Here is a 13807-nt window from a genome sequence, read left to right on the forward strand (position 1 = left end):
GTATTTATTGGTGAGAATGTGTGAGTGTATGGGTGGGTAGTGGTCGGAATATCGAGTACTCCACAGACCCACCGATTTAGGTTAGTATTAGGCTATAATATCTTTTAGAGTGAATGGGCGGATGTACAGTTGTAATATTAAATGCGCCAGTAGCTCCGCATTTTTTTAATTTGTAAATACAGAATGATTGGTTACTGTTTGAGTGAATGTATTTATTAGAGCGATAGTAGTGTATGCATGGGTGGGTCAAGTACCCCATAAACCCGCCAACCTAGGTTAATATTTTAGATTAATTGTAATTTTAATTGTACATAATGTATGGATATATTTATTAGCGTGAACGAGGGCGGGTCTTCAGAGGAATATCGAGTACTCTGAAACCCGCAAATAGGCTAGGCTAGGATTGAATGTTAGTGAATGAGATAGTTCCAGAGCCTTTTCACCACGTGTGGGAGGGCTAAAAATGTACAAATAACGTCCCACAACACAACCAGCAAAATTGCCAGATTTCCTACAGAAAAGCTAACTTCAAAAAAAATTAAAATTAAACAAATAAATAAAATATATAAATTAATAAAAATAAAAATGAATAAATTTTTAAAACGTGAGGTGGAAGAAATGAGAGGTGCCGGCAATAGCCCAGGCAGCTAGCCGGCCGGGGGGGGATGAAATTTCGTTTTAGCACCTCCAGAGACTTGAGAATTTTTGTTTGAATTTAGATAAATCGATTTTTTAACCCATAGAATATTTCCGATTTTTGAGTAGTCGTTATCGGAATATCTGATTGAAACATCTATAAATCAAAAACGGCTAAAAAGACAAGACACCATCGTGGTCCTCCCCTTGTAACAACTTCAGATTGGATTGTTATGAAATAGATATATAGAAATTTTAAAACGGCCGATAAAGGTGTGTCATTTGTCAATTTCAAGGATTATTACTTTTTCCAAATTGTCTAAAAACAAGTAGAGGATTTTGAGTTTTTATTAAACTAGATTTACATCCCAAGACTTGGTTTTAAAAGAAAGTCTAAAAATGTAGTTTACCGATTAGAAGTAGGGTTACATGATCGTAGTATCGCATGTCCCCCCTACATATGATATAATTGTACATACTTTAAACAGGATAATGACCAAATTATTCCATTACTTATTAATCAAAATTAACGTAGGTCAGTCAATTAATTAGAATAAGTGTGCCGAGGAAAAAATTACCTATTCCCCTCAGGGTGATTTAGAGAAAAAGCTATCTTCCCAATGCGAAAGGAATAGAGCAATTACACATGAAGAGTACTCTCCTTTTTGGTTTAAGTAAAAATATCACATTTTCCCATTAAGTCTCACCACTGTTTTATGTAACAGTTGTATATTTTTTCTGAACTTGTGCCAAAACATTCTGGAAGAACTTACTTGTTTCTCTCTACATTTTACGTATATTTCAACATGTTTATTTCTCTTGAAAAATAAGTTTTAACGAAATTTTGAGCAGAAATTCTATTGCTACTCTATTGCAGTGTGGATTTTAGTATTTAGGCAATTTAATAGCATCTTTCCACCAACGGTATTTCGGCTATCGATCGAAAAATAATTGCCATGTAGTTATACGTTTCTTCCTTAATGTATTTAACAAAATGTTTAAAGAAAAAACTATTTTAAAACTGATGAGCTGTTATTTTTTGTAAAATCTTCATTTTATCGGTTCTAGGTCATGGTTAAACAAAATAACTCAAGTTTTCAAAAGGATTTCATTTAAGAACACTGTCAAATAATCAGCCCTTGAACTCGCATTTAATTTGTTAATAACAATTATGCTAATGATAACATCATGCTTATATTGAAAAAAATCACGAACTGAAAGATTAATAATTGATTTTTTAAAAATATTTTGGGCCCTTTAACATGAGATATGTTGACTAAAAATGTCTCTTTCCATCACAAATCTCAAATTTTTGTATTAAAATAAGCGATAAGATGTTTTTTTAATTTTGAACACTTTTCTTAGCTAGAGGAAAACAGTTTATATACCACATACTTTACAATGAGCATTTAAGGGAAAAATAAGACATTGCATGGGCAAATATTATCGGATAAAGGATTAAATATCACAAAGTGCCATTAAATAATTAACTTAACTTTTCTCTGTTGGCGCGATTTAGATTTTGGAAAAACGATTTTTTTACATGGTAAAAATCTCTTTCCATTTATCAATAATTCGTAAGTTCGTGAACACAAATTTCCTGCAATTTGTCACAATGCGTAATGTTGTCAGAAATTCCAGTTAGTCTGGGGTCTATATAACTATCTATCTATATGTTTATATACATAAATATATGTATATATTTTTAGGACAATATCATGTACCATTTAGCACCCTTATTTTTCTTTCAACATTCTTTATTAGTTACTTAATTTGTCCACTATAATATAGTAGATGGGGTTGTTATAGGAGAAGAGTAAGTTTGATCTGCATAATCAAAGTACACGCTTGGAAATCGCGGATATAGTGAAGTTGAAATGGTATTTTTGTTCAGTTATGAACGAATCTTTTCATTATGGTCCTGTGTCTTGACATTTTTCCAATATCGTGTCCAACCCTTCACACTCCGCCACCGGGCCAGTACTAATTTCCTAGAAACCTTTACGAGAGATCGATGGGTCATTTCGTATTTACGCGTGAGCGAGATGTCTCTCAGATGTAACTAAAGCTTTTTGGGGGCGCGCGTTCGCCTTCCGCTGACATTTTCAAACGGCTAATGCCACCATAGCCTTTTAGCCTCGAAATTAAGTTCGACCGATAAATTTACAATATAGTCTCCTGCCCTTTTGTACAAACGTCCGAGTTTTTTTTTTTTTTGTTTGTTTGTTTCTTTTCTCTACATTCGCAATTACGGTTTTGCACCCGGCCTCATCTTCACTCATCTTTTATTTGCAAAGGAGAACGATGACATTTCGAAATCACGCGTGGCTCTTTTTACATTAAACAATCCAACAATGATTCCGTTCGACAACAGTATTCAAAACTATTATTACATTTTAGTTGCAACGGCAGTTAATTTCTTTTTCCTTTAGAAAATACGGCTTTTCCCCCTGAGTCACATGAGTCACACACAGTTCGTTCTTTACGCTATCTTCAATCGATTGGCAGCGATCCGGTGTTCACAACATTACTATCAGTTGAAAACAGTTTTTTCTTGATTCCCTGTTGTAAAAGTCGTGTGAATTAACTAAAACTTTCTACGTGTGGAAATTTAAACATGAAAGGCATTCCAAATATATTCCAATTTTAGACCATATATAACTATAGTTAGTAATTAGTAGTATTACTTTAAAACGAATCTTCCAAAATAGACCTGGCTTGGGTAAATGTGCAAAAAACAACGCGTTATATCGGCATTGTCAGTAAATAATGGATTAATTCTTTCTATTAATAAAAGCGTACCAGATAAATTGTAAATAATGTGATAGAAAAATTCGTTTTCTTTTTGCATCTGGATTTGAACCCGAGACCTTTACAGTAATAAATATCGTGTCAACGTCTTAACCATCGATGCCCCTAAGTGAAGTCCGTTAATAATTTATTAACCAAATCGTTGGACTTGTCAGCGGGCCAGAAGATTTTTCCTTCATTATTTATTTATTTTATTTTTTAAATTATTTAATTAATTTTCTTGGAACGTAGAAAATGTAAATAGGCATTCTGATAGATGCCGAAGAGTCACTAGGGGTGAAATATATATAATATTTATATAAATAAAAAGAAACAACTCGAAAAAACTCAAGCATCGGCAAAAAGAGAAGATAAAAAGTAACTATTATTTTCACTGACGAGCCGTACTTTATTTTATGTACACAACTTTATGTACATTATGTACACAGAACATAAGTTAAATAATTTAATTACGGTCAACTCTTAATAATTCGAAACCCAAGGGACCACAAAAATAATTCGAACTGTCAAGAGGAAAAAAATTGTTAAGAGTTGATTTGCATTTTTCCAAGTTATTACTTAAATTATACAAGTTACGTGTGTTGACTAAACGAGAGTCTTTTTAAAAAGAACTTTATTAGTTAAACACAAGTTATAATTTGAGAAGAACCTTTCCTGTTCACGGATATGATTAATCTGAATCTGTCTTTTCAAGTGTAAAAGGAATAGTGAACAGGGAAGGGTTTATTGCTTACAAACATTCTTCGAATCTGTACAGACGCAACATCATATGTCGCTGAACTAAGGGTTTTGTGCAGGCGTAACTNTTTCCTGTTCACGGATATGATTAATCTGAATCTGTCTTTACAAGTGTAAAAGGAATAGTGAACAGGGAAGGGTTTATTGCTTACAAACATTCTTCGAATCTGTACAGACGCAACATCATATGTCGCTGAACTAAGGGTTTTGTGCAGGCGTAACTTACATATATAAAACATAGTAAAAATAATGAAATAGATCAACTGTAAAACTGACAATTGTTAAGCATTATTAAAAAATAGAGAAGTGGTTTTTGTTTCCATGAGGCCTGGAGTCCTTTGTTTAAATGATTTTCCGAAAGACCAGTGCTGAGAACAAATTGGCAAAACACTGACCTCAGAACATAACAAACTAGAGAAAATTCTATTAAACAATACTTAGAAATTTAGAGGAATACATTGTAACAAAGAAAAAGCGGAAATTATAAAGATGGGAAGTGGCTCCTTCTGTTAGGAAAAATATTTCGTATTACTGAGTGTATCTAAATGCACAGGTTTTTTCGATTTATTTAAGTAACCTGCTGAGAGTTTGTATTATCAAGAAATTCGAATTATCCAGTTTATTAACAGGAATCGACTGTAATTATACACCTTTTTTTATGAAGGTACAAGTAAGTACCCCTAAATTCTATTGGCCTACTGACAGTTGAACCACCTATCATGAATAAACTTTGGATATCGTGATAGGGTAATATCTGTAGAGTTTGAACGTTTCCTAGTCAGCCTATCCTCGCTGGTTTCGTCTGTCAGGTGAGTTTAATTATTTCCAATAATTATTTAATTCTGTCAAATTACGAAAAAAAATAAAACTACAAAAAAAGTCCAAAACCGCGGCTAAAGTTAATCGTAGAATATTTTTATTTGAGGTGTATCGGTAATGAAACAAGGGAAGAAGCGGGATCGCGTGAAAAGAATGCTTTTAAAAAATGTTCAGTCACGCGATATCCTTGTTCGTGTTTGCAGTTTTTCATTCAAATCCAAATTTTTATTATGACGTTTATTTCAAAAACAATAAATCGTACAACCGGATTTCTCATCTTTGGCGGTACAAGACTGCTAGACAGTAAGTCGAAATGTTTTGAGTGGATTGATTGGCTCAGAAGAGAAGCATGTACGAGAAATAAGCTCCATGATAAATTCAGAGGTAAAAAGTGTAAAAAGTTAGGTTCGTGAAAAATATGCAACGTACAACTGTGTACCACACCACTCTTTCCCTTGTAATTTTAGTATTTTTGGCAAGATTCAAACCAACATATAATTCAAAGTTAAAAAAAAATCCGCCCCTGACTTAAATCTTTCATCACGAGATTGCTTGAAGTCTTAACTCACTGTATTATGCTTAAATTAAAAGAACTGTTTTACAATGACGATTATAATAAAAATCAAATTTCTGAACTTTGTTGTTTCTGTTCTAAGGTTATTTTTCACGCATTTTCTAAGTTTCGACTAAAATGGTCATAATAAATGAAAAGTATTGCAGTTTACTACTGTTTTATCAGTAGTATCTTTCAGTATTCTAAACGAAATATGAACCACATAAAAGGTCGTTTTTTAAGTTTCTGTACACATTCTAGGTAAGTTCTTTCCTGTTCACGAGAGCAGATTTTTGGCCAGGGCAAAAAATACTCTTTGCAGTTAGCTTGAGATTTCTGCGGTGATGGTCTAGCCGCGTGGTAGAAGTTCGTAGTGCATAATGCCTGCCTACTTCACCAAACACAAAACATCACCTTTAAAATCGGTAAATGAATCGTGTCGACGGAAAAGGATCGTTTGGTGACAGCCAATGGTACGACCTTCTGGTGTTACAGTACAGGATCCATTTTTCGTCCCATGTGACAATTCGGTCAAAAAAGTCTCTACTTCGTGTGAAAGCAATGAAAGACAGAAGGGGTTAGACACAGAAAACCGTCGATCGATTTATGATGGACCCATTTGCTCAGCTTCCGCGTCTTCCAAGTCTGTGTAAGCTTGAGCGAATGATTCGCTTAAGTCGAACTCTCTGATAAGCTCCGGCGGCCATGTTTTACTCTAATCAAGTTCAATCGAGCATCGTTTAATTTGTCTTCGTTCAAGTCAGGTCTACCAGACCTGGTGGTTCATCTTCAATCTCCTCTTTCCCAGAAAGAAACTGTTTGAACTATTTTTAGGCAGTGATTTCATCTACGAACGCAGAGCGAATTTTACGAGCTGCCAAGTATAAATTAATACAATAAGCACGCACGAATTATGGGTTTTGAAGACATGAGAAGGAAAATACGTTTACAGTGAACTGTTCAAGATAATTTTGTCTTTTTGAACGGACGCACTATCCTTTTGGTATTAGGTGAAATGAATATCTAATCCTCCTATCTAAATAGAAATGTTGATTAACGGTAATAAAAAACTGTACGAATTTTTCTATTTACCAGGCAACAGGTACATGCAGACCAAACTGAGAAATCTCAGGATTAATTATTTCTATTATATTTAATAAAACGTAATAGTTAAGTTTATACTTTTTATAACGTATAAATTTGTAACAAATAGCTAATATACGTACTAAACAGACTAATAATAAGACTACAGACTAATAATAATAATAATATAAGTCTATATACATACTACCACTAGATTTGTTGTAATTTTTTGACATCATAACCAACCTACGCTATTCGATACTTTTATTAAAAGTTTCTGTTTGTGTCTATTTTGACTATTTTACAATTATGACAAGTGTTAACCATAAGGAGACAATATTCGCTAATTAAATTTTAATTAGCCTCCATTGACTTTTAAGTCTAATAATATCTAATTAATATAATGCCATTATTTCATAATTTTATGATGATAAACTATTAAGGCAATGACTTCCCTAGTTGGCACGTTTCCCGTCCGCCGGTAATGATACGACCACAAAACGACCTTTCCAATAACCAAGGTTTGACAACAGAATCACGAATGAAAAGGCTTTGTTTACATACAATTTCCTATCGGGCAAATAAGGAGTTTGGACAGTAAATTGTTATAAAGCCTTCAATATTTGTAAACTTACTGATAAAAACCCAAAAGTTTCCTAAATCAAATTCAAAACAATGAAGAAGAGAAAAGGCAAAGGCAGATTAATGAAAAATAACTTAAGTAATTTTGCTAGATTAACATAGCAAGTAAGTCTATGTAAAAGTTATTATAGTACACTCAAAGACAAAAACCTGATACTTTAATTAATTTGTTTATTTTTCATAATAACTCGGTATAAAAATTGATAGATGACTTAAAACGTAAACACAGCATTAATAGCCTTTATAGTCTGTACTAATCCTTTTACACCCTCTTCAGATTAAAAAAAAAAGAAAATCATTTCAATTTCATCCTTTCCAGAGCCATTTGTCGAGTGATAGGATAGGATAGGGATAGTGATAAAAGAGGCGGCCACAAGACCTTCTGCACCCCGACCAGAGTAGACCTATTGTGCTCCCCAGTTACTCAACCTCCATAGCTTTGCCAGCGGTTCCTTCGTGCTTTTCCAGTCCTAATCACAAGAATCTGCACCTGCCAATCGAGTGACTTAATTGGTATTTTAAATTGTTTTCTTTCATGAAACAATAAATTTGAGTAATTTTTTTTTTCTTAAAAGCATATTTTTAAGTCGAGAACATCTCGTCCGGGCGATGCTTTGGCCAAACACGGACCCCTTGTGAAACAGAATCCCACTCGTCAACAAGAGCAATTTGAAGGTGTTCAGAGCTTGTTGGAAGAAGCGAATGAGGCATAACCCGTCTCTTTATCATTTCCCGTAAGTGTTATATGGGATTCGTGTCAGGAGAACCTGCTGGCAAATTCATAGTCGTAAAGGATCACCAAGCTGGAGCTCACGCGGTCGAACACGAAGTTGTGCCCGATGAATGGAGTGAATGAGACAACAGCTTCCAGGACATCTTTACTGTACCTTAGTGCAATCAAAGTGCACGTGATCCGTATGATAATCATGGACGTTGATTCCACCTCATTGTCTAACTGACACTCTTTGAAAAGGCTGTGACTCACACATGGCACATGAAGCAAGAACGCTTTGCTTCAAGTCTTTCCTCACACGGTGATTTGGTTGCCATATACAAAGCCTGCGCTGATCTGAAAAAAGAACAGCCCCCATTGATTGGCAGTTGAACGGCCCAAGCGAGGTGCTTATTTGCGAATAGTCGCCTTCCTACTCGATGCCTCTCCAGTAGTAAAGACCTGATGCGGTACGTCTAGAGAATAGGCTATTCTCATGAAGCCTTCTGATGACTGTTTCAGAATTCACCCTTACATTAAGGGCGTTTCGATTTTACTACTTATCAAGTAGTTGTCAAATGTCGTTTCAGTAGTGCGGTAAAAGCAATAAAACGATCGTTTCTAGTCGTCTGGGGATCGACGACCTTCTTTTCGATCGAAACCTGGCCCCCAACCGTTGTAGACCCTCGTGGATGGTATTGGGTTGTCCGGAAAATAATGCAGGATTTTGGTATTAAACAAAAAAAAAGAAACTAGTTACTTTAAAGCAATGTTCTTTAATCAAAATAATTTCCCATACTCTCNACATTCATACAAATGAGTAATCCTGTAAACGTAAACAGAATATTTTATATAGATTTTTTTTAATGAAAACTTAAAATCCTGCATTATTTTCCGGACAACCCGATAGAAGATCTAGGACTTGAGCTCTGTAACAGATACTTCGCTTGCCGTTGGCCAAAGCATCTTCAGGCGAGATCTATACTCAAAATCGCCCTTTTAAGAAAAAAATTAATAATCTTTTTTACTCAAATTTATTGTTTTATCAAAGAAAACAATTAAAAAACCAATTAACTCACTCACAAGTTGGATCAGGAAAGGATAAAATTGAACTGATTTTCATTTTTTCTAAAGAGTGTAAAAGGATTAGTAGCTTTATAAAGGTAAACAACATGTTATTAATGTAGTGGTTACGTTTTAAGTCAACTATTGATATTTGTACCTAGTTATTATAGAAAATAAACAAATAAATACAAGTGCCCGGGGTTTTATGTCTTTGAGTGTGTATTAATTATTACCAGGTTTTGATCGTTACAACTCTGGGCGTTGCGTTTTGTAAAACGTATACACACTAGTGTTTTAATTAACAATTATAAAATATTAATATATGTAAAGAGTGCCCACCATATCTCCGTAGTGGAATATTCAAAGGTTAAAAATGAATATGTATGTGTCAGGTATATCATGTCGACAACAAACATTAAAACATGGTGCGTATCTAATACAGAAGAGTGTAAAAGTGAAAATCATTATAGCGATAGTTCAACAAATTTTGAGCTTGTTTTGATACCATCTTCTACATATTGATGTCAAAAATATTAGATTATGTTGAAATCATACATTATGACTGCAATATTTTACAAAAAAAGTGTTTATGAATAATTTAAACTAGTTACTAATGAGTAATTACTACTTATTACCAGCGGATATCGCAGGTGTGAACAAAATCAGTTCAAATTAATTAATGGGAAAAAAACGTCAGGTATTTTTGTGACTAATAATTTGAATATGTATGGCTTTTTTCATCCTGAAAGAAAAATTTATTAAAACAGCAAAATAATCGGAAGAAATATGCGGAGTTGAAACAGGGGTTTAGATAAGTTAAACAGGGGAAAGAATATATTATTGTTATTAATTCCAGTTTGGATATCATCTCCATTTATCCCAACAATTAACAAATTATGAGTCAAAAAATCATCCGAGTAGTTCAAACGAGTAAAAATATTTCGTTCGTACTTGCACATTGTCCTTGCATAAAGAACATAATTTATAAAATTAAATTTGAATGTGTATGCCTTTTGTGCACATGACATTGGACATTTTCTAATAGGAAATTTGGTGGTGCATGATTACAAATAACGAAAAAGATATATATTTAAAAGAACGGTGTACAGTAATTTAAAAACTTGGCAATAAAGTGGAAAGGAGATATGGGAGTGTCTTGTCCACTGAGTAAGTGTATTAACTATTTTCAAGTGCGTACGTAAAAAATTACGTTGGTGAGATCGTGTTTTAACCAATTCCATCTCAATCTGAGGACCAGGTTGGGCTGTCCCGGATTTGGACCAAACTTTTTTTGGTGATTCTACACTCCACACACGTCTACGCCACTTCTGGCCCTTTTGAAAAATTTGATAGCTTTTATTATTTTTTTTTGCAAGCTACATTGCTCTTCTTTGAAATGATATGTTTGGCGTTAAAATCCTTTTAGACGTTTTTGAATTATAACCGTTTCATAACATTTAGGGGTTAAAAAAATCGATAAATTTAATTTAAAAAAATATATATATATATATTTGGAATAAAAATATAGCAAAAGCTATCAAAATTTATCAATAGCCTAAATATTTCTAAAAACCAAATATTTTTAAAGTAAACTAGGTCATAAATTTATATATATAAATTAATATATATATATTTAGAGGTCTCTAAAGCTCTAAAACGAAATTTAATATTAGTTTCACGAAAAAATTTATGACCTAGTTTACTTTAAAAATATTTGGTTTTGAGAAATATTTAGGCTATTGATAAATTTTGATAGCTTTTGCTATATTTTTATTCCAATCTATATAAAAAATGCTGTAAAATTATATATTCAAATAGTTGATTTGAGTAAGTAGAATGGCGAAATAAAAATATTAAAAAACGGCAAATTTCAACTTTCAAAATTTTTTGGGCAAAACCAGGTCCTATTCACAAGAAATGGGGATACGTGTGAGATATTTTGGAGTGTAGAATCACCAAAACAAGGTGGGTCCAAATCCGTGACCCACCAACCTGATCGTCCTCTTGTAAGTTTTCCTCCAAGAGTTATTTGAATATTTGTTTTTAGAAATTTTTTGGTTATTAACAAAATGTGATAGCTTTACTATTTTTTATTGCAAGCTACATTGCTCTTCTTTAAAATCCTTTTAGCCGTTTTTGCGTTTAGTCGTTTCAAAAAAATCGGATAAACTTTAGGGATTAAAAAATCGATAATTTAATTTTTTTTTAAATTATATTTAGGAGTAAGGAAATTTCATATTAGTTTCACGAAAAAATGAATGACCTAGTTTACTTGAAAAATATTTGGTTTTTAGAAATATTTGGGTTATTGATAAATTTTGATAGTTTTTACTATATTTTATTGCAATCTATATAAAAAATGGTGTAAAATGATATATTTACATATTTGATTTGAGCAAGTAGAACGGCGAAATAAATATTTAAAAAACGGAAAATTTCAACTTCCAAAATTTTTTGGGTGAAAACGCGGCCCATTTACAAGAAATGGCGAATACGTGTCCGATATTTTGGTGTGTAAAATCATCAAAAATGGTTTGATCCAAATCCATAACACAAAAACGTGGTCGTTCCCTTGAAAAATGAAATACAACATATTAAGGAGTACACTTATTGGACGATATCACAAATGAAATATTGTTGAAATGCACAAATAACCTGGTTTCTCCTTTAACTCACTTTTTTGATCTCAGTATATCAGAAGTTTTCTTCCCAAGAGCACTTAAAACCTCATCTATAATTCCATTCTTCAACGGAGGTGACAAATCTCTCAACTAATTACAGACCGATTACCTTTACAATATCAAACTTTTTGAGAAACAAGTTTTAAAAAAAGAAATGTGCTTTTTAGAAAAATAAACAACATTAACCGATCAACAACATGGCTTTCGCAAAGGACTGTCCACCTAACCATAGTCTATAAGGGATAAGAAGATACATACGTAAAAATGTCGATAAATTCGTAATAGGTTTATTTATTGACATACAAAAAGCTTTTGTTTCGGTTTGGCATGATCTTCTATTTAGTAAACTTGAACACTATGGAATAAGAGGATTACCATTAAAATTTCTCAAATCAAACATAACAAATAGAGAACAAAAAGTTAAAGTGAATCATAGGTCAAAAAGATAAAGTGAATAGCAAAAAACGGAATATTTCAACTTTCAATTTTTTTCTGAAACCAGGTCCTAGTCACAAGAAATGGCGGATACGTGTAAGATATTTTGGAGTGTAGAATCACCAAAAAAAAAGATTAGTCCAAATCTCTGACCAAGCAACCTGATCTTCCTCTTGTAACTCTCACTCCAAGGTAGAGAAGAAAAAGAAGAAATTATACTACGAAAGAAAATAATACGTGATTCATATTAGTTTCACGAAACAATTAGAAATTTTTGATTTATTAATACATTTTGGTAGCTTTTAGTATATTTTTATTGCAAACTACATAAAAAATGCTGCAAAATGATATATTGACGAAGTCGATTTGAGCAAGTTTTTCAAATCAAAATTATTTATTTACTGTCCTTACACATGTATATATATTTACAAGTTAGAAAGAAGAGAACCAGTAATGACACTTTACCTCTACTAACAACTTAAATGTTGGGAAAACTGGACTACAAAAACCCAACCTTGAATTGCAGCAAGAAGAACGGTGAAATAAAAATATTAAAAAAACTTAAAATTTCAACTTTCAAACTTTTTTTGGGCAAAACCAGATCCTAGTCACAAGAAGTGGCGGTTTGGAGTACGATATTTTGGAGTGTAGAATCACCAAAAAAAGTTGAGTCCAAATCCGTGACCCACCAACCTATCGTTCTCTTGTAAGTCTTACTCCAACAGTTATTTGAATTGTTTTTAGAAATTACAAGATGAAAAATTGCAACAAATTATCATTATAACCGTATAATACCGATAGAATTGTTCATCAGCAATAACAATAACAAACCAATTGTGAATCTTTTCCTAAATCGTGTTTATCAGTTAAAAAATGTGTATCAAAGCCGTCAACAAGAAATATCACGGCATGCGGGTGTAATACCAAAACAAACACACCAGCCTTCAGAACGCCCATTCCTGACACTTAAGTTTGTCGTGTGTGTACATACATAAAATATATATTCATATATTTGAATATTATATTAAATATTAATTGAATAGTGTCAAAGGATTAAAACTGTTTCAAATTCGTATCTTAGCGGCCCTTTTAAAGAGTAGAATAACGTTTTTGTGATAAAATGTTATGAAATAGAATTTTATCGTATGTCTACTGCAATATTACGAATACAGTTGTTTTTTATTCTATTAAAATTTGCAAAAAAAATTAACTAATTTAATAATTTGTACTGCGTATAATGTACTGACCGGAAAGAAATGCAAGGGGAAGAACAAACCCTTGCAGGAGAAAGGACACCACCCAGCGTGTCATTCTGCCCTGGAACAAAGACAGTGAATAGAAGTTAAATAATTTAAAAAAAATGGGGGAAATTGAGTTTAGAAATGAAAATATTCAGGAGAAAAAGTCAAACTTACGCGCTTCTTCCGAACAGACGGGAACTTTCCTTCCTTCTAATCTTCACATATCCAAATATGAAAAATCCGCCCCCGGCGACTTGTCGTGCGACATTCTCACAAACCACTTTCGACCGATTGTCATCCAGAATTAGTTTGATTTACGATGAGAGCGCACTTACAGAGTACGCCTTGGTGGACGGGAGGATCGCGGACTGACGGATGAATGAGAGCTCAC

General features: G+C 33.0%; 1 protein-coding gene across 17 annotated transcripts in view; it reads right to left on the minus strand.

Annotated features, from left to right (window-relative positions):
• The window catches only part of LOC106665630 (piezo-type mechanosensitive ion channel component), an 83732-nt gene extending 69952 nt beyond the window's left edge, over positions 1-13780 (minus strand). For 15 of the 17 annotated variants that reach the window (XM_014392179.2, XM_014392182.2, XM_014392177.2 and 12 more), the window contains exons 1-2: positions 13591-13778; positions 13423-13492 (exon numbers count right to left, since the gene is read on the minus strand). In XM_014392179.2, the coding sequence (XP_014247665.1) occupies positions 13423-13486 (64 nt within the window). In that variant the 5' untranslated portion in view covers positions 13487-13492; positions 13591-13778. Of the gene's footprint in view, positions 1-13422; positions 13493-13590 lie in introns of all 17 variants that reach the window. The other 2 variants (XM_024227190.1, XM_024227199.1) reach the window with 2 other exon arrangements.
• Positions 13781-13807: the final 27 nt, after the last annotated feature.

This window comes from Cimex lectularius, unplaced genomic scaffold, assembly GCF_000648675.2.
Source record: "Cimex lectularius strain Harlan isolate CLEC.00 unplaced genomic scaffold, Clec_2.1 scaffold83, whole genome shotgun sequence".
Lineage (NCBI taxonomy): Eukaryota > Metazoa > Arthropoda > Insecta > Hemiptera > Cimicidae > Cimex > Cimex lectularius.